At 43.5% G+C, this 25,798-nt stretch overlaps 1 protein-coding gene across 6 annotated transcripts in view; it reads left to right on the top strand.

Annotated features, from left to right (window-relative positions):
* The window catches only part of CDKL2 (cyclin dependent kinase like 2), a 36,258-nt gene extending 10,484 nt beyond the window's left edge, over positions 1–25,774 (top strand). For 5 of the 6 annotated variants that reach the window (XM_073340348.1, XM_073340350.1, XM_073340351.1 and 2 more), the window contains exons 4-14: positions 4,338–4,532; positions 5,715–5,893; positions 6,858–6,970; positions 9,146–9,285; positions 11,032–11,120; positions 14,278–14,407; positions 18,362–18,654; positions 21,562–21,655; positions 22,411–22,528; positions 22,730–22,836; positions 23,651–25,774. In XM_073340348.1, coding sequence (XP_073196449.1) covers positions 4,338–4,532; positions 5,715–5,893; positions 6,858–6,970; positions 9,146–9,285; positions 11,032–11,120; positions 14,278–14,407; positions 18,362–18,654; positions 21,562–21,655; positions 22,411–22,528; positions 22,730–22,836; positions 23,651–23,710 — 1,518 coding nt within the window. In that variant the 3' untranslated portion in view covers positions 23,711–25,774. The remainder of the gene's footprint in view (positions 1–4,337; positions 4,533–5,714; positions 5,894–6,857; positions 6,971–9,145; positions 9,286–11,031; positions 11,121–14,277; positions 14,408–18,361; positions 18,655–21,561; positions 21,656–22,410; positions 22,529–22,729; positions 22,837–23,650) is intronic. The other variant, XM_073340353.1, reaches the window with a different exon arrangement.
* Positions 25,775–25,798: the final 24 nt, after the last annotated feature.

A 25,798-nucleotide genomic window follows, 5' to 3' on the forward strand; every position in this document is an offset into this window, starting at 1 on the left:
TAGGAAGGCATCTAGTCTGTGAAAGAAGCTTATTGGAACATCTCTGAGGGTGAGATATTACCTGTAATCAGTTTCTTACTGTATTAGGCTTAGACTTGTGTGTTTTGTTTTATTTTGCTTGGTGACTTACTTTGTTCTGTCTGTTATTACTTGAAACCACTTAAATCCTACTTTTTTATACTTAATAAAATCACTTTTGTTTATTAATATACCCAGAGTAAGTGATTAATACCTGGGGGAGCAAACAGAGAGATATGCACAGCTATCAGTGTTATAGAGGGTGGACAATTTATGAATTTACCCTGTATAAGCTTTTTACAGAATAAAACGGATTTATTTGCGGTTTGGATCCCATTGGGAGCTGGGTGCTATAGACAGGTAACCTGCTGAGTGGTTTTCAGTTAAAGCCTGCAGCTTTGGGGGCGTGGTTCAGACCCTGAGTCTGTGCTGCAGCAGGCTAGTGTGTCTGGCTCAACAAGGCAGGGTTCTGGAGTCCCAAGTTGGCAGGAAAAACAGGCTCAGAGGTAATTTCAGCACATCAGGTGACAGTCCCAAGGGGATCTCTGTGACCGAACCTGTCACATCCATGATGTGGAATTTTAGGCCCAGTTTTCCAGAGTCCATAGGACTTATCCAGCGGTCAATTAGCAGGCGTCTGATCTTAGGGAACGTGTGTTCAGTTTGTTATTAAAAGTAACCCAGCACTTGGCTAGGCGTAATAGACTTGATTCCACTCCCTCTTCTCTAAAATACTGCTTAACTGAATTGATTGATTTTGCTGTGTATGGCAGACCTAATAAATAAATTCCTCTCCATAAGTTACAACAAATCTGTCCTGTTTAACAGCCTATTGACTCAATAAAACAGCTCACCCAGTTACAAGACTGATGAGTAGATTTAAAGTGATGTGAAATAGTGAATAAAGAAAAGGAGTACTTGTGGCACCTTAGAGACTAACCAATTTATTTGAGCGTGAGCTTTCGTGAGCTACAGCTCACTTCATCGGATGCATACCGTGGTGAACAGTGCGATTCCCAGCATTTCATCTTTATTTGATCGGGTTCTTTTACTTGGTTGTTCAAGTTCTTTATTAGTAGACTGGGCTTTAGAATTCAATGCCTGTTGTGTCTGTTTAATCCAGGGTTTGTCACCATGGCATCTAAGTACCAAGTGCCCAGTTCCAAAGTCGGAGAGAATTCCCCCTGCTGTGTGGGCCTTCTGCACCTTCCGGGGTGGGCTATCGTCATGAGACGGTTCTAAATCTCCTTCCATCCCTTCAGCCCAGCCTCACTTCAGTACAACCTCAGCAGTCCTCAAATGATTTTCCCCTTCCAGGCTCATCTGGTACATTTCCCTTTAACCCATAAAGAGCCAGAAGGAGTTGTTTCCCAGCAGAACAGCTATTACAGGATATTTTGCATATGTTTACAGGATATGTTTTACATAATATTACAGGATATTTTGCATATGTTCCTGCACTCTTGCACTTGCATATACAACTTCCACTGTTGTTTTGCTAAGTGACAATGTCAAGCATTACACTTCAGACTTCACTTTCTGCATGATTGCTGGGTAGCGCTGTTCAGATGGACTGCTAGGCTTGGCCTCCTCACAGGTTTTGTACTAGTGTCACTATGGTGGTTTTTTACTGATACAGTTCTACTGGTACAACCCATGTTTTGGCACAGTGACGACGGTATGAAGGTGCATTATACTGGTCTAGCTTATTCCCCTTCCCCAATGGGACTAAACTGTGCCAGCCTAAGGCCTCATCTGCCCTACAAAGTCTTGTCGGCGTAGCTATGCTGGCTAGGAGTGTGGGAAAAAAAAATCTCACTCCCTCCAGCAGACACAGCTATGCTGGCAAACCCCTCAGTGTAGACACAACTATGCCAACAGAAGAGTGCTTGTGTCTGCTTAGCTAATGTCGTTGGGACACGTGCTGTAGATATGCCAGCAGAAGAACTTCTGCCAGTTTACGCTGAGTCTATGCTAGGGGTCTCTGCCGGTGTAGCAATATCAGCCAGGACTATACTGCAGACAAGCCCTAAGCCATTTATGCTGGTGTAACAGCATCTGCACTAGAGGGATTGTACCACTTTAAGTATGCTGGTATAATTGAAGCGGTATGACTTGTGTGTAGACAAGGCCTTAGATACTGTGGGTTTTGGACTTGGTGTTCATGTGGTAGCTTTCAAATAAAACACCTTGAAAATGTCTTGTGTGATTTCTTGATTACTTCTCAGAAATATTGGCAACTGCAACATGGATAACAACTCTCTTTTAGCAGTGTGGGTTTTGTTTTGTTGCCTCTACAGATGATAAGCTAATAACACAAATGTAAAACACTCTAGAGTTGGACTTTGTTCTTGTTAGACTATGGTGGTAAAATGAGTAGGAAACACACCTCCATGGCTTCATTTGCGGTTTTGACTAACTCTCTTTTTCTAAACCATCATTTTTTAACAATATCTCAATGGGGCCTCTGTCTCTTTGGTATGTTACTTTTTAACCTGACTCTGCCAGATGAGACATAGTTTAATGGAACCTGTTTAATTGTTAACAGAATTTTAGGGAAGAATGCTGAAGTCTGAACTCTCCATTTGTATTTTAGTTTAAAGGTATTGCAGCACTGTTATTATTTGTTGTAAATATTTACATTATGGGAATGCCCAATGACCCCCGTCAGGATAGGAGCCCCATTGTTCTGGGCCCGGTAAAGTCACAAAGAAGAGAGTATCCTTGCTGCAGAGGGTTTACTGTCTGTAAACACATGCAGCCAAAGGGTAAGGTATGGAGTTAACACTTACAAGCACATGAGTATGCTGGTGAATTGGCACAGCTCTGTAAGTTACATTATTATAGACAAGATTTTTGTAATTGTGAGTGGAGAGGGGAGTAGGAAAAGGAATGGAAGAGAAGAACTGTATGATTTTTGGCAGCACATACCCTCTCCTTCACCTGTTGCAGGATGTGGGGAAGAGTAAAGGGTGAAGAATTTTCACCGTGTAGGCCCTTCCCTGAGATACGTGCACTTGCCTTCAGTGGCTCCTCTAACAGCTGCTAGAATACAGCAGGAGCATCCCTGGAAGACTCTGTTCCTGTAGGACTGGCAGGGATGGGTGATTGTGAACAGCTGGGGCTTGTATTTCCTACATTGTGTTAGAACATGACCTTGAGGAGCCGGGCTAACCAAGACAATGTTGGACATGACAGGAACAAGCTGTGTTTAACATTGTGTTAACTGTTTGTGGGTAATACTGTGGGTAAGGTTTGTTCCTGGCCAGCTGAGATAAGGTTAACTATGACTGCCCCTGTCTATCCTGAGCATAAAGTCGTGTTTGGCAGCATGTTATTTACTGTAATGCCTTGAGGATGTGATCTACCGTGACTGAATTTTCGAGTAAAAACTAGCCCCCTTGTCGTCTACGCTAGGGGACCTCTTGGGGTTCTGGTTTGCCTCTGCAGGGGCAGAAATCATTCCTGTGGACAGGTCAGTGCAGGATTGTATTGTTAGGGTCATATCCTGACCCAAATACTTAAGCCCATACTAAATTTTACACATGCGAATAATCCCTTTTAATTTAAGTGCATGCTTATGTTTACACATTCACTAAAGTCTTTGCAAGATTGAGGCCCAACTTACTACCAGTCACCTTTACAGGGGCAGGACTCATGAACTGTAGAGATCTAAATCCAGTTGCTGTGAACTAAGTACCAAAGAGCAGAGGTGGGCTTTGAAAATTCCCTTTATGAATACAATAATGAGCTTCTCAGTGTCAGCCTTTCTATTGTAAACTAAATATGGATGTGTATTTACTCACTTGCTTTTTCTGACTCCGGTAAAAAGTGTACATGTGCCACTTTGACTTATGAAATTAAAGTTATTTTCTCTGGAGAAGCATCTGGCACTGGCCACTGTCAGAGACAGGATATTGGCCTACATGGACCATTGGATTGACCCAGTATGGCCGTTCTTATGAGACCCTCAGGACCCAATTTTAAACATAAAACAGCACAAGTGTCATGTCAAAGATGACAGGTTTCAGAGTAGCAGCCGTGTTAGTCTGTATTCACATAAAGAAAAGGAGTACTTGTGGCACCTTAGAGACTAACCAATTTATTTGAGCATAAGCTTTTGTGAGCTAGCTCATGAAAGCTTATGCTCAAATAAATTGGTTAGTCTCTAAGGTGCCACAAGTACTCCTTTTCTTTATGTCAAAGATGAGAGGGTGTTTGGGATACCAGGTGCACTGCAATTAAGTTTTCGGGCTCTACGTCTTTTATGCTGGTAAATGCTGATATGTTCTCATAAAGTATCTATTGTTTTATAACAGCAACTTCGACATGAAAATCTGGTGAACCTGCTGGAAGTGTGTAAGAAGAAGAAACGATGGTATCTGGTGTTTGAATTTGTGGATCATACACTTCTCGACGACCTTGAGCTGTTTCCACATGGACTAGATTACAATAGAGTTCGGAAATATTTATTTCAGATTATAAAAGGAATAGGATTTTGTCATAGTCACAATGTAAGTAGATTGATGAGGTTAACTTTGCATTTTAAAAAAACTCAATGGATGAGTAGCTGCTAAGTACTTATTTTAAGTAAAGCTTCAACTGGAAAGAAATATGTAAAGTATGTAAATGTTAATAGTGACAGTATTTCATAGAAAAAACAACGAGGAGTACTTGTGGCACCTTAGAGACTAACAAATTTATTTGGGCATACGCTTTCGTGGGCTAAAACCCACGATGAAGTGAATTTTAGCCCACGAAAGCTTATGCCCAAATAAATTTGTTAGTCTCAGAGGTGCCACAAGTACTCCTCGTTCTTTTTGCTGATACAGACTAACACGGCTACGACTCTGAAACCAGTATTTCATAGGAATTCCCAGAGTGACTCAGACCCAAGGTCCATCCAACCCTCTAGCCTGTGGGTCTGTCCAATCCTCTGATGGTGGCCAGCACCAACTGTTTCAGAGGAAGATGTAAGAACTCTGTAGGAGGCAGATGTGGGATAATCTGTCCATCGTGGTCTCCAGTGGTTAAAGATTTATTTAAGCCCTGAAGTAGGAAGTTTAATAGCTCTTCAAAATTTTTTGCTGTTAATTTTGATTCTGGATATTCATGATGGCTCTTTAAATATTAATTTTTTAGAATCTTGTTAAATTGTTGGATTCAACTTCCTGTGACAACAAGCTCTTCCGTTTAATCTCACATTGTGTGAAGAAGCATTTTCTTGTATATCTGGGAAATTGATATCGTGTTAGTGCATAAAAATTCTTTACTGTCAGCGGCATGATAAACCCAAAGCACTGAGATGTCTCGGCACAACACTTACAACTTTTATTCTTCAAATAAATGGTCAAGGCCAGATTTTCAAAATCAGGCACATAATTTGTGCCTGCAAAATATCTGTGGTAGGTAACTTCATGTGCAAAGGACACACTCCCATGCACAAAATGATCATTTGTATGCAAAATAGATGTTTGTGTGCACACATGCATGTTTTGGCATGTGCTTTGTGCACTGACTGTGTATACATGAATGTCTTGAAGACTCAGCTTAGGTATCCTCTGTGCAGGTGAAAGCTTCGTTTTTACATACATACCATGGAATTAGATTTTTTCGTGGGTCAGTCTACGGAATGTAAATTCTCATGACAGAGAAAGAGGAAGTTCTTCAATTATACTTTTTGCTTCTCTTGTTAGATAATACACAGAGACATTAAACCGGAAAATATATTGGTCTCCCAATCAGGAGTTGTAAAACTCTGTGATTTTGGATTCGCTCGTGTCCTGGCAGCCCCTGGTGAAGCTTACACTGACTATGTGGCGACACGATGGTACAGAGCTCCGGAACTGTTGGTTGGCGATACCAAGTATGGCAAGTAAGAAAATGGACAGGAGAGTTTGCAGAGGGTTTTCCCTGCTTTGCAGACAAATTACGAGGCGGCTTTTCCGCCATAACTGTAATAACACAACTCCTCCTCCTCTTCGGAAACAAACCCCAGTACAGTTTCTATAACGCACAAAGATAGAGGAGCCAGAGACTCAATCAAGTCCCCTAGGGTCCTCCCTCTTGCCAATCTGTTTTACATGGAAGCTGCTTGAGTACTATGGTGATGGACGAAGGCAGTGGAGAACCCTGAGATGGATGGCTAGCTCCTTCCTATCATTTTCAGACAGAAAGATGCTAACAGCATTGTGGATTCTGAAGGCTGCAGGTTGTATAGTGGAGGAGAATGCTAATTAGATGGGTGGTAGGCCCCTCAGAACTTTGACAGATATGTGGGGGGCCCTGTTGGGGTGTGAGTGGAATTAATGGGATTTCTTTGCATTGAGGATCAGTCCTGTAGACTTGGTCAGTACTCCCATGGACTTTAATGGGAGAAATCCTGGTTTGGTCCCTTTACATTTTTAATGCTGCTTGACATACCTCTTTTTAAAAATGTATGTACATATTATCTCATTATAGAACCTTAAATCCACCTTCAGCAAATAAATCTTAAAAACAAATCCCTCCTTAGGAAAGAGCGTCTCCACTTCTGCCTCGTTAATAAGGGGGGAAATGCTAGAGCATGTTATGTTACATGAGGGTGGGCAGCATCATTAATCAAAACCTTAGTTCACAAAACAGATCTTTTTTTATGCCTGGTTAAAACTGAAAACAGTAATTTTGCCACAGGCAAAAACCATGCGCTGTCCAGGTTGCCCTATGCTATGTCAGGCCATGCATCCTGCAGTGACCTTCTGGGCAATGAACACCGGCAACTTTGGGCTCAGATGTAAGAAGGAAACTACCCTGAGATGGTTTTGCCGGCGCTGGTTTCAGTCTCTGTGCTTTTCTTTCAGGGCTGTGGATGTGTGGGCCATTGGCTGTCTGGTCACAGAAATGCTAACAGGAGAGCCCCTGTTTCCTGGGGACTCGGACATTGACCAGCTGTACCATATCATGAAATGTCTGGGTAAGAATGTGTCAGCTTTTTTCTGTGTTTAACTAGCAAAGGCTTATGATACGTCGTGGCAATGAAAAAAGGGTGGCACTGGGAGTAGTGTAAGCAAACACTGTGCAAACAGTCTTGCCAAAGTGCCTGATTCTTGCCTTAATGCACTCACGCTGTTTCAGTCGGGGCGGGGGAGAAAGTTGGTGAAGACGGATGATTGGACCGAAACAAGGTGTTTTTTTTGTTATGTGGACAAATGTCCTCTTGGGCTTTGAAGACTCCCAGATGTATTTCATTTCACCTCTCGCCTCCCAGGCTGGAACGTGGATATTTTTTGTTAATGATTACAGCACTGTAAGATTTGAAAATACCACAATCTGTCCTCTTTGCTGTAGCTGACTGGGACTGTTGGAAGCAAGCTAGTCTTGCGTTATTAGCAGTCAAAGGTTATGCCATGTAGATGTGGCCATGTCCGCTCCTGATGGGAAAGGAAGCAGCTTCGTTGCCAAGGGAATATTTAAAATAATTCTCTAGGCTACCACAGCCATCTGGCTAGCCAGAAGCCGCCAGGTTCCTAACGGCACCCCTAGGCTGCAGACTTCAGGAGCGAAAGCACCCTCAGTTAAAGGGACAGAAAGTGCACCTGCTGTCTCCTTGAGTTTCCCCCCTCATCCCACTGTCCTCACCTCTATCTTATCCCGACTGAGCCTCAGCTAGCATGCACTCATCCAAGCCACAGACCTTGGCCAGCCGCTGCGGAAGCCAAAAGACCACAAGTTGGAGCTGGTGAAAGGAAGAACTTGGTCAGAATGCTGCAGGTACCCCAGGCGGTCTCCCTAGTGGCCTTATGTACGGTAGCCCCTGAACAGGAAGGGGGAGAGTGGAACCCAGCCATGCCCCCTGCAGGAGAGCTCTCAGCAGGGGAGCATGCTCCTGGTGCTGCTGGCTGGGTTCTTTCAGAGAAATCCATGGCACGTCTGCACCTTGAGAACTGCATGCAGTTCTGGTCACCACATCTCAAAAACACATGTACTAGAAATGGAAAAGGTACAGAGAAGGACAACAAAATGATTAGGACATGGCACAGATTCTGTGAGAGGAGAGAGTAATAAGACTGGGACTGTTCAGCTTGGAAAAGAGACAGCTAAGGTGGGGTATGGTAGAAGTCTGTAAAATCATGAGTGGTGTTAAGAGAGTGAATAGGGAAGTGTTCTTTACCCCTTCCCATCACACATGAACCAGGGGTCCCCCAATGAGATTAACAGGCAGCAGGTTTAAAACATGCAAAAGGAAGTACTTTTTCACACAACGCACAGTCAACCTGTGGAACTCATTGCCAGGGGATGTTTGGAAGGCCAAAAGTATAACTGGGTAAAGAAAAACAACAACTAGATAAGTTCATGGAGGATAGGCTTATCAATGGTTATTAGCCAAGGTGGTCAGGGGCACAACTCCGTGCTCTGGGTGTCCCTAAGCCAAGCCCCCAACTGCCAGAAGTCAGAACTGGATGGTGGAGATGAATCACTTGATAATTGCCATGACCTCTTCCTTTCTTTTGAAGCATCTGTCACTGGCCACTGTCAGAAGACAGGATGCAAGGCTAGATGGACCATTGGTCAAACCCACTATGGCTGTTCTGATGTTCTTAGAAGCAGTAACAGTCACTCCAGTTAAACTGCCCATTCCTGCCGAGGTCCGTAACTGAACTCCCAGCATCAAAGGCAAAAGGTAGAGCTAAGTGAATCATGACATGCGAGAAGTGGTGACTGGGGTGCTGGGGCAGCAGCGTTTTGAGAACATTAGTTCCTTTATATGCTGTAAAACGGAGTGGGTCTCCTTTAGCCTGAAAATGGAACCAGAGTTCATTTTGCTTGTAGAAAGGAAGAGAGACCCCCACAAAGGCATCACTGAAGGGTCTCAGTCTCTAAGGTTAGTCTGGGCCAGGTTGAGGGCTAGAGTTTTCTCTGCCAAGAAAAGCCTTTTCATATTGGCTGTCTTTGAGGTTCTAGATCCAAAATGTCCAATAGGATAAAGAACCACAGTGAGACCGCTGAGAGCTTTAGCTAGTGTAAGGAAAATGGTAACATTTACTGGCACGGACATCCTGACATCTACAATCGAGAAGAGGGCTACAGTCTGTGCTAAGCTTTGTGTACGCAGTTGTGGTCCCATAACAATATAACCTACCCATTCCAGGCAACTTAACTCCACGGCATCAAGAGCTGTTCTATAAAAATCCACTCTTTGCTGGAGTGAGGTTGCCAGAGGTCAAGGAGGTCGAACCTCTTGAAAGACGGTATCCCAAGCTCTCTGCTGCAGTGTTAGATTTAACAAAGGTAATTAATTATTTTGGAAATGCCTTGGTCTTCTGCTTTCTCCTTCTGTCCATCTTCCCTTTGTTCTTAGGGTTCTGTGATTTAGACTGAGGGGAAGAGGGATCAAAAATGCAAGGGGGAGGCTGCATTTCTGGCTGTCTGTCAGCTCCCGGTCTAATGAACAATTAGCTGGGTTAGCAGTTGAAAAAAAACATGATGCACAGCCTCTTCCTTTCAACAAAACACTTTGCTGCTAGGATTTATTGTGTCCTCATCCCCTTGTCTGGGCTTTCTGCTTCCAGCTTTGGGTGTCCTCCTTACCCTGGGACAACGGGGTCCTGACCCCCCTTGTGTCACCCCACTTATCGCTTCTCCACTCAGGGGCATCATTTACCAGGGGGACAGTTGCCCCCTTAGACTTTTCATAGGTCTATTTTCTCCACTGCCACCCGTCTCCCCTGCACCTCCCATAGGCTCTGTAGCTGTGCCACTGGCAGAGGGAGGATAGGCCCTCTCCTGTCGCCTTCTACCTCGTTGACTGAATGGGGATGGAGCTGAGGCCCCCACTCCTTGTGGGGTTGGTGATGGTTGGGGAAGGAGACTCTGAGCTGCTCTCCTTCCTGCCTGGATCCCTGGCCACATGCTTCGTTCCCCTCTCACATGGAGCTGCTGGTAGGGTGGTGGTGGTAGGAAGTAGGGTCTAGTCAGGCTAGTGACTTGGAGGCCCCATTCAGTACTGATTCCAGCCCAGCTGTGGTGGGTAGCCCACCCACCCAGGGTACAGTTTTCGGGGAAAGGCTTTGAAGGTGGGTGGTCCCTTGGAATATGTGGCAGCTGCCATTTTAGCTGACAGCAAGGTTGAACTGGGGACCTCCAGAGCTGAAAGCATGAATCTCTGGGTTGGGCACAGAGCGGGACAGGTAACACATGCTGACCAGTGTGTTACAGATGCAAAATCCTAGCAAGGAGCAGTTAAAACACCCTTTCTCTCTGGGATGTGATTTTATATTGTGTGGCCATGTGGGGAGCAACTTTCTCTCCCTATAGCTAGCTGCATTCAGCGTGCATACTCTATGACCCACAGAGCCACTTATCTGTAACTCCTGGAGTTGGTACCTTTCCTTGTAAAGAATGGAAGCAAGTAGGTCTGTCGCTTGATGGTGGGGAGGAGTAGATAGGAGTCTGCCCTTCATCTTCCTCCCCAGAATTTTCTGCCTCTGTTACAATGGCAATTAGCCTCTAGAAAACCCTCAATTTTGCCTTAGCCACTTTAGATTTTTAGTTTTGAGAAAATATGAATTGAACATTGCTGCTGCTACTGTGTGTGTTTGTGCGTGCAATACAATAATTTTGTTGGCCAAATAAAATAACACTTTGAACACAACTTATTTGGTTTCTAATGCTTAACGTTATCCATACTGTAAAATCCTGGCCAAAAAATTAAAATAATCAAAATTAGAGAGATGGTTACAGTTTAGGAGAAAGCAGATTGATGTCTGTCAGTGAAAGGCAGCAATTCTATATAGAAAGAGTTTCCAAGTGTCATTGACTAAAATAGATGCAGCAAGCAAACACTGTTAAATTCCTCCAGTTTGTCCTCCCTGGTTACATCCCTTAATCACACCGTAGCAGTGTTTTCTTCTATAACTTTGGGCTTTGGTTGTTTGTTTTCTTACTTTCTCTTTAGTGACTTTTATTTAGAAATATCAAAGATTTTTCATTTGATGCTACTGCAGTTGCCTACCAAACTTTACCTCGGTCTTTTAGAAATGCTTGCAGATCGATCCGGACAAAAGGCCATCCTGTACTGACCTACTGCAGTGCGATTTCTTTAACAAAGATGGATTTGCGGAAAGGTACGTTGTCTGTTTGCTTCTTGGTCAAAATGGCCATGTGAGAGAAGGAGGCAATGCCACTGAGCTCTGTGAGGTTCCATGCTGTGTTTGCAGGGCTCGCAGTTAGAAAGAAAACCAAGACTTTACTTGTAAACTGAGCACATTTGATATGGAAAATGCCAGACAGTAAACATGGAGCCCAGCACAGTGCCCTTTTTACCTAGTCATTTTGCAGAGTAGAATTGCGCTTCCGGGTAAAGAGCTGCCTTCATTGTGGTTAGCATTACACCAGTATAGTACTTGCTGCATGTTTAGCAGAAAAAAGAAAATTATTATGCCCAGGGAAAGTTAGAGAATTGCCTATAAATAAATATTCGTCAAGTTATTGCCATAAAATGCACAGAAAAGGTATTAGAAATCAGTGTGTGAATTATTTGTTTTATCAGGTTTGTTCAGTTTTTCTCAACAAAATTTGAGTAATTCTAGATCAGGGGTTCTCTCACTTCACTGCCCTGCGACCCCCTTCTGACAACAAAAATTACTACATGACCCCAGGAAGGGGGACTGAAGCCTGAGCCTACTCGAGTCCTGCCACCCTGGCCGGGGGGGGGCCAAAGCCTGAGCCCCTCTGCCCTAGGCTGGGGGTAGGAGGCAACGTCAAAACCCAAGGGCTTCCGCCCCACATGGGGGCCTGTAACCTGAGTCCCACCACTCAGGGCTGAAGACCTTGGTCTTTGGCTTCGGCCCAGGGCAGTGGGGGTCGGGTATTGGCCCAGGGCGGTGGTGCTTGAGCTTGGGCCCCAGACACCAGCAAGTCTAATGCCAGTCCTGGCGACCCCATTAAAACGGGCTCACGACCCACTTTGGGGTCCCAAACCACAGTTTGAGAACTGCTGTTCTAGATGATTAAATAATAAAACACAATTATACTTAACTTTATCTGAGTGTGGCAAAATATTGTAATCCTAGTAAGTCAGACCTGGAGTGGCCTAGTTAAGTAGTACAGCACATGGTCGCATATACAGCACATTCCACAGTCCATTAAAGTCAATGGAGCGCTCCCACTGGCTTTAGTGGGTTTCCAAGCCCATATACGCTTGTTACACTGAGTCTTGTTTCAGAGCGTTAGCCGTGTTCATCTGTATCGGCAAAAAGAATGAGGAGGACTTGTGGCACCTTAGAGACTAACACATTTATTTGAGCATAAGCTTTCGTGAGCTACAGCTCACTTCATCTAATGCGTGCAGTGGAAAATACAGGAGGAAGATATAGGACCTAATCGCATCAGCCACACTATCAGAGGCTCGTTCACCTGCACATCTACCAATGTGATATATGCCATCATGTGCCAGCAATGCCCCTCTGCCATGTACACTGGCCAAACCGGACAGTCTCTACGTAAAAGAATAAATGGACACAAATCAGATGTCAAGAATTATAATATTCAAAAACCAGTTGGAGAACACTTCAATCTCTCTGGTCACTTGATTACAGACCTAAAAGTAGCAATACATCAACAAAAAAACTTCAAAAATAGACTCCAACGAGAGACTGCTGAATTGGAATTAATTTGCAAACTGGATACAATTAATTTAGGCTTGAATAGAGATTGGGAGTGGATGGGTCATTACACAAAGTAAAACTATTTCCCCATGTTTATCCCCACCCCCCACCGTTCCTCAGATGTTCTTGTCAACTGCTGGAAATGGCCCACCTTGATTATCACTACAAAAGGTTCCCGCCCCCGCCCACCCCCACCCCTCCCCCACTCTCCTGCTCATAATAGCTCAGCTGAAGTGATCACTCTGGTTACAGTGTGTATGGTAACACCCATTGTTCCATGTTCTCTATGTGTGTGTGTGTGTATATATATATCTTCCTACTGTATTTTCCACTGCATGCATCTGATGAAATGGGTTTTAGCACACAAAAGCTTATGCTCAAATAAATTTGTTAGTCTCTAAGGTGCCATAAGTACTCCTCGTTCTTTTTACTGAGTCTTGTGTTACTTGCTAAGTAGCAAACTAATGTGAATAAGGATCGCTGATAAGGATCGACACCAGTTTATATTCTTGAATTCTTGTGCAGGCAGGTGCTAAAATGGGGGACACATAGGATATTACCTAATTTCTGATGCAGAAATTATGTGTGTTCTTTTTTTCCAAGTGACCTCTTCTCTAAAATGCCAGGAGCAGAGTGCCACCAGTTTCACAGAAGCATTTAATCCTGCTCCTATTAAATTCAATGGCAAAACACCCTTGGCTCCAGTGAGAGCAAGAGCAGGCCCATTGATAGTACAATGGATGCCACTTAATAGCAATTCTGATGTTAACAACTTTTGGTTAATAACAACATTTTGCTGGGAACCAAACCTTTCCCATTGACTGTAAGTTAATAGGATTCAGAGACTGGCAATAGACATGCTGCTTATTGACAGCTATTTTTGGAAGAAAGGCCCTGGCTGCAGGCAGATTTGGGGGACTGCAACCTGAAAAGGCGCGTCCCAGGGCTTCTTTTGCTGGCTGCAGCCGCACAAACCTGCCTTTCACTTATCTGCAGCCTTCAGATATATTATCAACTTTTTGCTGGGAACAGAGAGATTGCGAATAAGCGGAATCTATATTAATTCCATCTGTTGTCCCAGAGCACAAGAGCAAGTGTCCTCTTTAATAATGTTTCAGTGATGTGGCTGTACTAATATCCATAAATGACACAGACAACATCATTCTTCGTTGCATGCAGCAGAGAGAGTCACTGACCTGGAACACAGGACATTAGTGTCCTACCCCAAAAATGAATGCTGTACCCGTGTCTCCGTGTTTATTCCGCAAAAAGTGTCCAGCATTGCGTTCTATTGGATGATGTCTCCTAACTAGCACCAAACCCCATCACGCTATATTCCCCAGCAATATCTAAACTCAAGCCAAATTAGTGCACGATCTTCATTTGTTTTAATTGCCATGTATGTTTTGTTAGATGTATAGATTCAGGCCACACTAACTTGTGAGGCTTTTTCCTGGGTAATCCAGTTTGGCCAGTTTCTCATTTTAAAAAATGTAATCGTTTGTTTGACTTCAAAAGAGACGTAATCTGACGGGGCTGGGGGTGGACACCAAGTTGTGTAGATTTAGTACTAATGGAAGTTGCTTTGTGTGTTTGTTTTTAATATGGAATGTAGATTTGCTCAGGAGCTTAGGTTAAAGATTCAGAAAGATGCCAGGGACCATCCTTTGCCAAAAAAATCAAAAATTAGCAAAAAGGACAAAGACGATTCTTTAGGAGAAGAAAGAAAAATGCTGGATATCCAGGTGAGTAGATCTTGTTTTTGTTTTCCATAATAGTATTCATTTAATCTTTTAAAAAATCCATCGGTGTGTGTGCATATGTCCCCCATCTGTAATTACATAGGGAAAGATATAGATATTTTTACATTCCATTATTAAAAATGTACCTTCTTTCATCACTTTCCGGTAAGGCAAGTGTAACTCTTGGAAATATGCTTTTGTGATCTAGAGCTGTTGAATTTTTTTTCCAATAAATCTGGTCAGTTGTCAGGAAACAACGTTTTGTGAAACTATTGCTTTTCTTGAAAATGTTAATCTTTTGCAAGTTTTTGACCAACTTTTTTCATTTATCGGTTTTTAGCATTCACTTACCATGTTTGGTTTTATTTTTCTCCATCACTACATTTGACTGGTCAACTAAGGTGCATTGGAAAATTTTAGTCATAAAACAGAATAAAAAATTATGCTTTTAAAAATGGGTGGAAAAATTTGATTTAAAAAATAATTTTGAATGGTGAAAAACTGGCCAGTTTATTAAACCAGTGAAATGAAAGAACCTTTGAAATTTTCAGTTATTTTCCCTTACCCCAGCTGTATATCTTATACCTAGATAAAATCACTGCCGAATGCAAGACAAGGCTACCCTTGTAGGTCACTCTGAATCTATAACTGATGCAGAAAACCTTGTGCACCAGCTGGGCAGTGTTAGTCACGGGCAAAATATTAAACCTGCTCCCTGTCAATTCTGTTGCTGAGTCCCATACAGCATACAGGCTGTGATATGAAAAACCCGCAGCTTCATTCTGGGCTCTCGGCTGTGGCTGTTGAGATCAGTTGTGGTGGTTGGTGCTGTATCATTTCGCAGGGGTAATTCTCTGGAGACTGATGACAAGACCTCCTCAGCGGAGGACCTGGGTCAAGATTTTCAAGTGACTGGTGATTTTGGGTGCCTCGGTTCTTGGGTGTCCTACCTGAGACACTTTTAAGGGACCTGATTTTCAGAGAATGGGTTCTCTGTAAGGTCTGCATCATTTGGCCCTGCATCAATGTTTGTACATTATTCCCCCCCACCCCCATTCTGTTGTTCTCTCCACATTGTGGTCTGGGTGAGCATCTGCCACCTATGTTGAAAAGAGATCCTTGTGTTTAATTTCAACATTATTCCAAGTGCAGATGCTATAGAAAATTCATGCCATTCGATAATTGTACGTTATCCAACTCTTTTATATATTTTATAGTCCGCAGTTTGGTGTCTATAAATACTGATGCTCATAAGCTTTGTACTCTGAGGCAATCCCAAGGCCTGTAAATTAACATTTTATTCACAGGGGAGAAATGTGGCTGGGGGAAAGTCTGATTTTGGGTTCTATTTTAATTGAGAAGCAAATGCACCTGTGGATTGCTGATCAAACCTAAAAGGGCGTGTGTTTTAATTCCGTCGGTGTTTGTTCCAAACTCTTTAAAATGACGGTGCTAAAAAAAGAGAAGGGACCTTCATGTCTGAGCTGCGTTTTATTTCCGTTAACGCTTGAGTTTATGTTTTGCCTTTTTGGTACTTTAAAGGTTTCATAACTGAAAGCTGTATACACATTAATCCTGTTTTCTTTGAGGCAACTGCAGAATCCACTTAGGAAAGGAATTTTTCTGGATTCATTAACATGCAGAGCAACACTTCTGTTATATATTCCATGTTAAGCAACTTCAAAAGGGAACCGATTAGATGGCAGCTGACTCTTGCAAGGTCAGATGAGAAAAAGCTATGTAGTGCTCAAGCCTTTAAAATACAACTGGTGCAACAGACATCTAAGGAAAGACTTTATGTGGCCCAATCATTGCTCTTGCCAGGCAGCGAATGTCCAGCAAACTTACTGGACTAATGGGTAGCTTTCACTTACTGGAAATAGCATCTATCCAGAGAGCAGGAAGGGGCTTGCTGGGTGAAGCATGCTTTTAAAATACATTTGGATAAGGTATTCCAGATCTCATGTAAAGCCTCCTGTGCATTATTTCTTTATGTGCAGAAATGTGGGATTTCCTTTTGGCTTCCTTGCTAAGCCCCAGAGGAATCTTTCCTCCTCCTTTTCGGAGGTAGAGGGAGTGCTAAACTCTATATAGCAAAATGACTGCCAGGAAGCAGCATCTCCAGATACAAGGGTCTTACTGTAGGTCTAAGTCATCACATACACCCTCTTATATTATGTGTGTATAATGTTATACATTTCCCTTCCTTGCCTTTGCACCAGCCAGTATTCAGGGTAGTTCTATTGGTACTGAGAGAGGTGAGCGTTAGGGACTTGAAGTCTGGCCCTTGGAATCGGCAAGCCCTGAGCATTAATCCTGGCTCTGATGCAGACTCCATCTGTGGCTGTGAGCAAGTTGCTTAAACCATTTTCCTCAATTCCCAGTAGGTAAAATAAGGATGGTACATGGTTACCTGCCAACCATGCAGAGCTGTGATGAGGGTTCATTAAAGCGTGTAAATCAACTGACCGAGCACATTATGTTGAATCACTGCTCAGATGTTGCAGATCCCTGACCCAGACTTTCGCTGTAAATCCCACTCTAGGGACTGGGGTCTGCCTCAGAGTGATACTTATCTCTGCTCTTGTTCTATTTCTTTGGAAGTAGGTCAGGATAGCTCTATTTTCTCTTAGACTTCTCTGGCCTATCTGCCTCTTCAAAGCACCAGTGACTCCAAACGCCCTCCACCCATCCTCCTTTCAGCCCTCTCCTGCTCTCAGATGGGTTTCTCCATTGAGCAGCTCTCGCCAGCTGTGCCTTGCAAGAGCATGGTAGGTGTCTGTCCCCTTATGCCCATGCGTTGAATAACATGATTAGCCCTCATACACAGTACCCAGGAGTCCTTTTGTCTCAGAGCCTCTGGCAATGAAAAGCTGTAGGTGTCAGGCTAGGATCAGAATAATGGGTTGCAGCTTGTGTTTAAAACACAGAACCCACCACCAACAAAAAACCCCTATTCTTGCCACCAGCCAGCTAATGTAGCTGTAGTCACGTGCCCTCCCTTAAGGGAAGTTACAGTAAACGTTTGCTTAAATGTGGCTGAGTAGGCTGATGGTGCCTTCATACCAGAGCCTAGAAATGTGTGTTGCCAAAGCCCCAACTGATGTGGGGGTCTCATCCCCCGTGATTTAGTCCATCAGTTTTGTATGCCTTCTTCACGGTGCATGTCACTGCACTTTTGGCACATGTTCATTTCAGAAATATTATGCTCCATAACTAAACATCCTCTAGTTACTGGTGTGTTACATGTACCTTGACCTGGTGGGAAGGGATGCTCAGTTGAGTGAGGAATAGACATTGGGCTGGTCTAGCCTTAAAAATTTGATCAACCCAGTCACTCAGGGCTGCGAAAAATGCCTCCCTCTAAGCACTATAGTTAGGTTGACCTTACCTCTAGCGCGGACACAACTAGGTCGATGGAAGAATTATTCCGTTGATCTAGGTACCATCTCTCGGAGAGACAGATTAACTACACTGATGGAAAAACCCTTTCCATCAATGTAGAAAGCATCTACACTACGGTGGGACAATTACAGGGCCGCAGCTGTGCCACTGTAGTGTAGACGTGTCCTGCACCACGATTACGCTCTGTTAGTGCTATTTTACTAGGGACGTAGGTGATATGAGAGAGCATGCCCTTTAATTTTCCTAAACATGTTAAAAACCAAACCAAACCTCTTTTGGTCCGTTACTCCTGCATTGATGGGATGTGGTAAGGTAAGTTATTTACTTACATAGGATGGTGAGACTTGATAAGTCTTTTGTGAATTATGAACTCTACTTTCTGCTGATGGAAAACAGGTGTTTTCTTCATAACATCACTACACTTCTACCAGAATCTCACCGCTCCCTACGAGTGTCTGCCTTCTGTTCTTTTTCCACACACACTGCCATAAGTTAATGTTAACATCCGTTCTAACCCCCAATAGGCAGAGTGACGTTTCTCTTTCTGAACAGGACTTCAACATTGATCCAAAGATCAAAGATGCTAAACTGTTCAAGGTGAAATTATCTAAAGCTGAGGTGGAGAAAGCGGACCGATCTTCCAATATGAGCTGCCTGTATGACAGCGGAACCAGTCAGTTCAAAACAGTCCCTCCGACAAGCATGAAAGACTCCAGCAGCAGCTTGGATTACATAAAGAACCCAGGCATGGTTATTCCTCCCATTATCCCGAACCTTGCCACCATCACACCCAATATAAGTGTTAACTCTGGGAAGGGAACTATTCCTGGAACCCATAATTACAGGTATGGAAGCTAAATCGAACAGCAGAGGAGTTTAGCAAATGCTCCTGAGGGAGTGACAATGTTCTGAGAGAGTCATGGAGTGACATTGCTACAATGAAGGGGGTTAAATGTATTTTGGGCAGGGCAGGGTTGGGTGGGTGGGTGGTAAAAGGTTTTCAGTGGTAGCGGGGAGGGGCTGTAATTGTATTTTGATATTATGGAATTTCAGAGTTAGAATCTCTGCTTTCCTGAGTTGATGCCATTCTCCCAGCTTGATGGAGCATAAAAGCAGCTGGTTATGGCTCCCTGATTCTCTCCTTGGCCCTGATGCAACTTCATGGCTGCTGTAATATATGCCAGCGGGCAACTGTCCCCGTGGGACCAAATACCAGTTGCAGATACCCAAAGCACAGTGTGCTCTGACCACTCACACTTGCTCCTGACGCACTCCTTCCACCAGGGGCCTGTGAGTAGGGCGGCATCAGGACTGGCAATGACAGCTCTGGGGACTCTGCCATGTCATTTTCTTCTCTGTTTGCACCACATGAGCAGCACAAAGCAGAGCAGGCAGAGGACTGCCTCTAGGAGTGTAACCACAAAGGAAGGTATCAGTTAAAAGGCAGTTATCCTAAGCAAATTGATTGGTTTTTTTTTTTTGTATTTGGACATCCCAGAATCTGCAGCTGGTGAATATGAGTTCTTGTCTGTAATTCTTACTCCTGGGGGAATTCTATGCCACTGTGCACATGCAGAATTCATGTCCCCCTGCAGTTTTTTTTCTCTGCAGAAAATACATTGTTTATGCCTTTTGCCCACCAGGGGCTGCTGTGGTGTCAGAACAGAGAGCCGCTGCTCACCAGCCATAACCGCTGATAGGGAGAGAGCAGAAGCTGCATTTCTCACAGCGCCCTGCCTTCAGGGCCAGGTGAGGAGGCACATATTGGGGGAGCGGGAAGACAGAGCGGGGCACACAGGGTTGCTGGGAGGTCACATAGACTGGGGTCCAAAAGGGCTAGTGGGGGGGAGGCAGAGCAGGGCAGGGACTGAAATGGAGTGGGGGTGCAGGACCACATGGGGATCGGAGGCAAGGGTTGGCTGAGTGGGGGTGCTGGGACATATGGGGATGGGGGAAGGGGAGGTGCATGGGGACAGGCAGAGGGTGCAGAGACACATGGGGATGGGGGAGGAGGTGCAGGGACACACGGGGTCAGGGGCAGATGTGCCTAATGAATGAGAGAGGCTAGGGGTCAGCCAGCATCTGCATGGGGGAGGCTCTTCAATTCCTCCCAACAACCCCCCCCCCCGCACATTCTATACTTCTCCCACCTAATCCAGGTTCACTCCCAGGCTCCTTCCCTCTCTGAGCTCCTCCATTACCCCTGACTCCCCCAAGCCTTTGTACCTCTTCTGAGGGGTGTGGGAAATACATTTCTGTATTGTAGTTTAAATGAATTACTACTCAAAGTTTTGTATTAATATGCCTAGTAAGGAATCTATTTGTTAAAAAAAAGTAAAAAAAGAATCCAGAATCTTTCATTGTCTGTATTGTTACAGACATACTTGTTGGCAGGTATTTTGAAATAAATGATCAAAATAATTGAAACTGACCTGATTATATTGTGTTATTTTGACAAATAAAATATGCAGATTTTGGAGAATTTTAAAATATTTTGTGCAGAATTTTTAATTTTTTGGTGCAGAATTCCCTCAGGAGTAAGTTCTATGTTAGCAAATAATGGTTTATCAGCTATTCTGGAAACATAGAGACGTGGATCAGTGTTGCAGTCTGGTGTATTCCTTGCTGTAATAGATGTTTAATAATTATGGGCCAGATAGAGCCCAGAATATAAGGGCATGAAAGAGGGAAGGGTGCAAAGATCATCCTTCTTGTCCCTTCTGCATAGGGATCTGGGACACACACACTCACTTGAGCTCTGATTTGTGGGGCTAACAGTAACTGTCTCAAAGCATGCAGGCAAGGCTGTGATCTCAGTGCCCGCTGTAGCTAGTCAGCTGTAGAAGGGAGATCTTCTTTAGGGGTGCAGTAGCATCTTCTTTAGGGATGCGGTAGCACCTGTGCTCTGTCTGTCCTCTGGGTAGCTGCAGGAAGTATTGTGGCTCTGAAGATTGTTTCTTGGGGGTGCTGCTGGTGCAGTTAAAGGGCCCCACACCATCCCCAAACACAGGTCTGTGCATAGAAGGCTCAACCGTGAGCCCTAAATACAACTATAGCAGGGAGAGAAGGGAGTGACTGCAAAGAGTTTTGCATCAGAAAGCATGAGTAGGAGAGAGCTTTCTGTGATTAAAAACTTAGGCAATATTCTCACTTGAAGTCAGTGGGATTCCAGGATTTTGCTTATATGTGGGATGGATTGTAATCTTCCCCACTGTGAGTGTGAAACAACTTAGATCGGAATCTAGAACGTGTATCTCAAGTGGTCAAAATGTATATGCATGCTCACCAGCCTTCCCCCACCACTTGAGTGTGACCTAACATTGATGTCATGATACATTCTACCAGCGAAGAAAGATGTGGGATTCTCCTCTCTGCTCTGAGTAACTAATACAAACCCTCACAGGATGCTGACAGGCTAGTTTGCCAATAACAGTCCTAGATACCAGCCTTGTGAATGGATTCTTGAGGTGAGTCCATAGCAGCTGTTTGTCCGTATCACAATTCCACACTCTTCTGGGAGAGACTGACCTTGATTTTCATTGCTCGACAAGCCCAGGACTAATAGCAAGAGTACACTTCTGATCAGGGTTGTAATACGCTGGCAGTGCAGTGTGTATGGTAGGACCAATAGCTCAACAACTGATTATGTCATGGCTGGATGTCTCACATTGCATTATTTTTATATTATGATGTTACCAAGAGATTATTGCTAATTCTGATTGGAGTCTTGGATTTTTTGTTTTTGTTTATAGAGTTGATGAGAAGACTAAAAAATACTTAACCCCTTTTATAAAGCAAGGGAAACATTCACCAGCAGGGCATTACAATGTCAGCTTGGGCACATCGGTAAGCATCGTCCTTCTCCTGTAGTGAAAACAACGTATTTTAAACTTCAGTATTTACTTTAATGTCATTAATACCTTTCATTTCGACCTTCTCTAGATATATTTCCCTTTTTCGGTTTGGGGACATCATATATAATAGTTTATTCACAGTCATGTTATGTGAATGTGTTGTACTGGAATATTATTTAAGTTAGAGATCCAAGAGCTCAAAGTGATAGACCTGTATTCTTCTAGACAAGTGCAAATACAGTTTCTGGCCCGGTTGGGAGGAAAGGCAGGTGTTGGCTATGGTGACCAAGTAGTTTGGGATTTACATTTAGAATTTTCTGTGGACCGATTGTAAAAACGAATGACTCACTCACGAAAATAAGTGGCTAGCAGCTCCCACGGAATTTTCTTTGAAAGGCCATGCAGATTTAAAGCCTGATGCTGTAGTCATAATTCAGGCAAAACTCCTCTCAAGATGAGCAGGAGTTTTGTCTGAGTAAGGACTGCACAGTCTAGACCCCTTTCCAGTTTTTGGTGTTCTGTGTAATTGTAGGTGGTTTCCTTAAATTACTGATTTCCTAAAGCTTGTCTTGAAGATTATGGAACAGCATATTTCTAGGAAAGAATACAGGCTGTTTTGGTACTCTGACGCTTGAGTAAGTCTCATATCAGAGAAGCTCACTTCTTTTAAACCTGAATAATGGTTTTACTTTTAGTACCCTTAGCTTTTATATACCGTACTCATGTAAATCAATCCCTTGGTGTCAGGTCACAAATGAAAAGAACGTTCTCCAGGCAAACAAGAAAAGATGGGAATTCTCCAAGACAGATGTGCGTTTGCCTGAGCTAAACTATAACCATCTCCCTGAACTCAAAGGAGCGGACGGTACGAGCTTTAATTTGCTGTTAATTAAAACTGGATGATAAATAAGTTATAAAGAGCAGTATAAATTGTATCAGACATTTATTTTTTTTAATCCTATTAGCATGTGAGATTTTTTTGGAGAGGGAAATCTTGACCCTCTATGCTTAAAACAACAAAACAAGTCCATAGCAGTCAATGCATTTATTTATTTGTCTTCTGCAGCTCGAAATTCCAGATTTGTCAAAAAGGAGAACAAAACGGTCTCAGAGTCTCGCATTCCATCCCTTGCCACCATCGATCTTCACAACCCGAGCCTGGCTTTGCAACAGGTGATGATCCAGTGAAATGCTTTGCACTGTTCTCCTAGTGCCTTTCTGCCAAGGTTTTCAAAGCACGTTGCAAGCAGCAAGAGCCAAAAGGTTCCAGACGGTCTCTCTGTGCAGCACATTGCATTCCAGGGTGTCTGATGAGCAGCAGTGTACTCATCGGAGTCATTTGTTTTAGGACAATGCAGGAGTTTTGGAGCCTGATGGGGAAAAGAACCATTTTGGGCAAACTTTTGGCCCAAATGTATGACCCTGGGATTATCCTGGAGGCAAACCTGGACCATGTTCGAGGTTCACAATACAACCACAAATCCTGTGTGTTTCACCTGTTTTCAGGATTTGTTACAAATGCGTGAACTGAGATGCAGATGCTACCCACCAATACCCATGGTTACACAGTGAGTCAGTGGCAGAGTGGGAAATAGAACCCAAAAGTTTGAGCAGAAATAGTTTAGCCATTCTAGACAGACACGGACACACACAAAATAGTTTTTTGCAACTTTGTTTTGTTTGTTTAACAACTATAGCATGCATTAGAAACTTGTAATTTGGGAGTGATGTAGTTCCTAGGTCTCTCCTGGGCTGTGTACTGGTCCAGTGAACATCTTGTTTAGATTTGGCATAGCGTTATGGATTTAAAAATGTACGTTACCCACGTATGCTGATTTGTGATATGATCAATGAAGAATCTGCCCATGTTCTATTGATACTGCACTTGGGACAGGCAGAAGGCTATCGATGAACAGTTTTACTAGGTCATACTGCTTTTAGGCTGGTATGTTAGGAATTACATTAATATTTGTTTGCTGACTGACAGATATCGGGGACATCACTGCCAGATGCTTCAGAAGCCAGCTTCCCTCGAGTAGAACGCTAGCCTGGAGAAGAACTGAGGAACGGGGTACTTTTTGCCTCGGAAGCGTATGTATTACTTTCTGCAGCTTAGCCTCTTGTTGCCTTTCAAAAAGAACACTTGACAAGGGCTGATACCTTCGGTGGGTTTCCTGAAGAGGGAGCCTTCCAATGTTCGATATTCCCGTTTGCAGCATACTTGTGTTGAGAACGGATTTGTGCTGTTGCCAAGCAGGGAAGACCAGTGCGTGACTTTGTGAATGGGTCCCTTTTCCTGTATCGTGCTGTGTAGTTCTGTGCATGTGTATCTTGATCCTAAGTGGGGTTTTTTGTGTGAAACTGACCTGAGGTGTTCGGCATTAGAGACGGGGATGGAATACATTATGGAATTGTGTGCGTCTTCTGAAAAGATGGGTACCCAACAGTGAAACTAAGTCAGTGCGTTAGGATACTGACCAACTCCTGGCCTGGGGAGAAGAGTGTACCCAGAGGTGGATGAGGTTTTGTGGGGCCCTGGGCCAGAGTAAGTGGGGGCCTCTCCCCGCCACTTCTGCATGCTGTCCCCTTCTCCCCGCCCTCCAGCGTTCCTGCCAGGGAAATGACGTTGGAGCGTGGGGGCTTACCCTGCCACGTTCCCCTGCCCAGCAATCCTGCAGGGGCATGGGATCAGGGCATGGGGGCTTGCCCCACTCTGCCCATCCTGCTTTCCTGCCGGGGAGTGCGGTCAGGATGCGGAGGCTCCCCCACTCCCTGGCAAGAGCACCTGGCGGGCAGAGCGTGGTTGGGGTGCACGCCCATGGGGGTCCCCAGTTGGCTGGGGCCCCTTGGCACGGGTCTCGTTGGCCCAGTGGCTAATCCGCCACTGGCTATACCAACAGCATCCAATACAGTTATCTTATAGTAAACTATTTTTCTTTAAAAAAAACAACAAAAACATATTTATGGCCAGTTGAGAGCCCCGGGTCTCAGTGAGAGAGCGAAGGGTTACCGGCACTTATGAGCCAAGAAAAGATGGTAACTCCTACACTTAAACTTTTTAAAGAAAAAGAGAACACCAGCAAATTTAACAGACTCAAAAGAGAGTGATGTACGGGAAACTTAGATAATGGAGGAAAAAATTCACTGAGACTACATGTTAAAGGAACACTGTCACCATAAAAATTGTCAATGGAAAATGTATCAATATGCTATCAATAACACCTATATTTAAAAGTTAAAACTGAATTAATTTTAAAAATCTAATTTACTTTTTGCCATGTGTTTACTATTGTCATTTCACTAATTTTGGGTAGTGAAACTTAAACTGCTCACTTCTCCTGACTGGTTTCCAGGCTCTGGCATAGTGCTGCTGTATTCTGATTTCCAACACTACAGGGGACTGTTTAAATTTTAATAAATCATGTTTTTGTGAAATCTTTACAAATCATCAGTACTGACATGTTCATGTTGTGTTTTCTTGGTAACATCCTGTTGAATATAAAATTCTAATTTTGGTCCTAAACTATTGACAACATCACAAATATCAGAACTGCCTGAAGATAAATATTTGTGCATTGTCTGCATAAATCTATGTACCTTACCCCGGTCAGCATCCTTCTGCAAATACTGACCCTCAACCGGATTCATTTGGTTGGAAAGGACTATGGGATTACTGTATATAAAATCCACTTACGGGATTGTTACCATCTGAAATCAATTAAATCAAGAGATGTGTCTCGCATTTATATTGAGAATTTTTGAGTGGTCTAGGATTCTGTAGCATTAGTGACTGTAAATTGTTGAAATGAATCTGACAGTTGCTTAAAGAAACACCATCAAGTTGAAATCTAGTCAATTAAAGGAAGTGCATTAAAACTGGTTTCTGGTGTTTCAGCTCTACCAGTTGTTGTTTTACAGTCGCATTTTCCTCTTTGTGGGTTGTGTGTGGAGGTTATTTTTGTGGGATTTTTTTTCATATTTTCCCTTTTGCTGAAGAAAAGACTTACACAAATAGGGGGAACTGACTGATTTTGCGGCGAGAATGGTAAAACTGATTATACACACAGTGCTGTCAAATGCACAAAGTAAATAAACTGCAAAAAGGAATAAATCATGTTTGCTGACTTTTCAGTTG

The sequence above is a fragment of the Lepidochelys kempii genome, chromosome 4 (assembly GCF_965140265.1).
Source record: "Lepidochelys kempii isolate rLepKem1 chromosome 4, rLepKem1.hap2, whole genome shotgun sequence".
Taxonomy (NCBI): Eukaryota; Metazoa; Chordata; order Testudines; family Cheloniidae; genus Lepidochelys; species Lepidochelys kempii.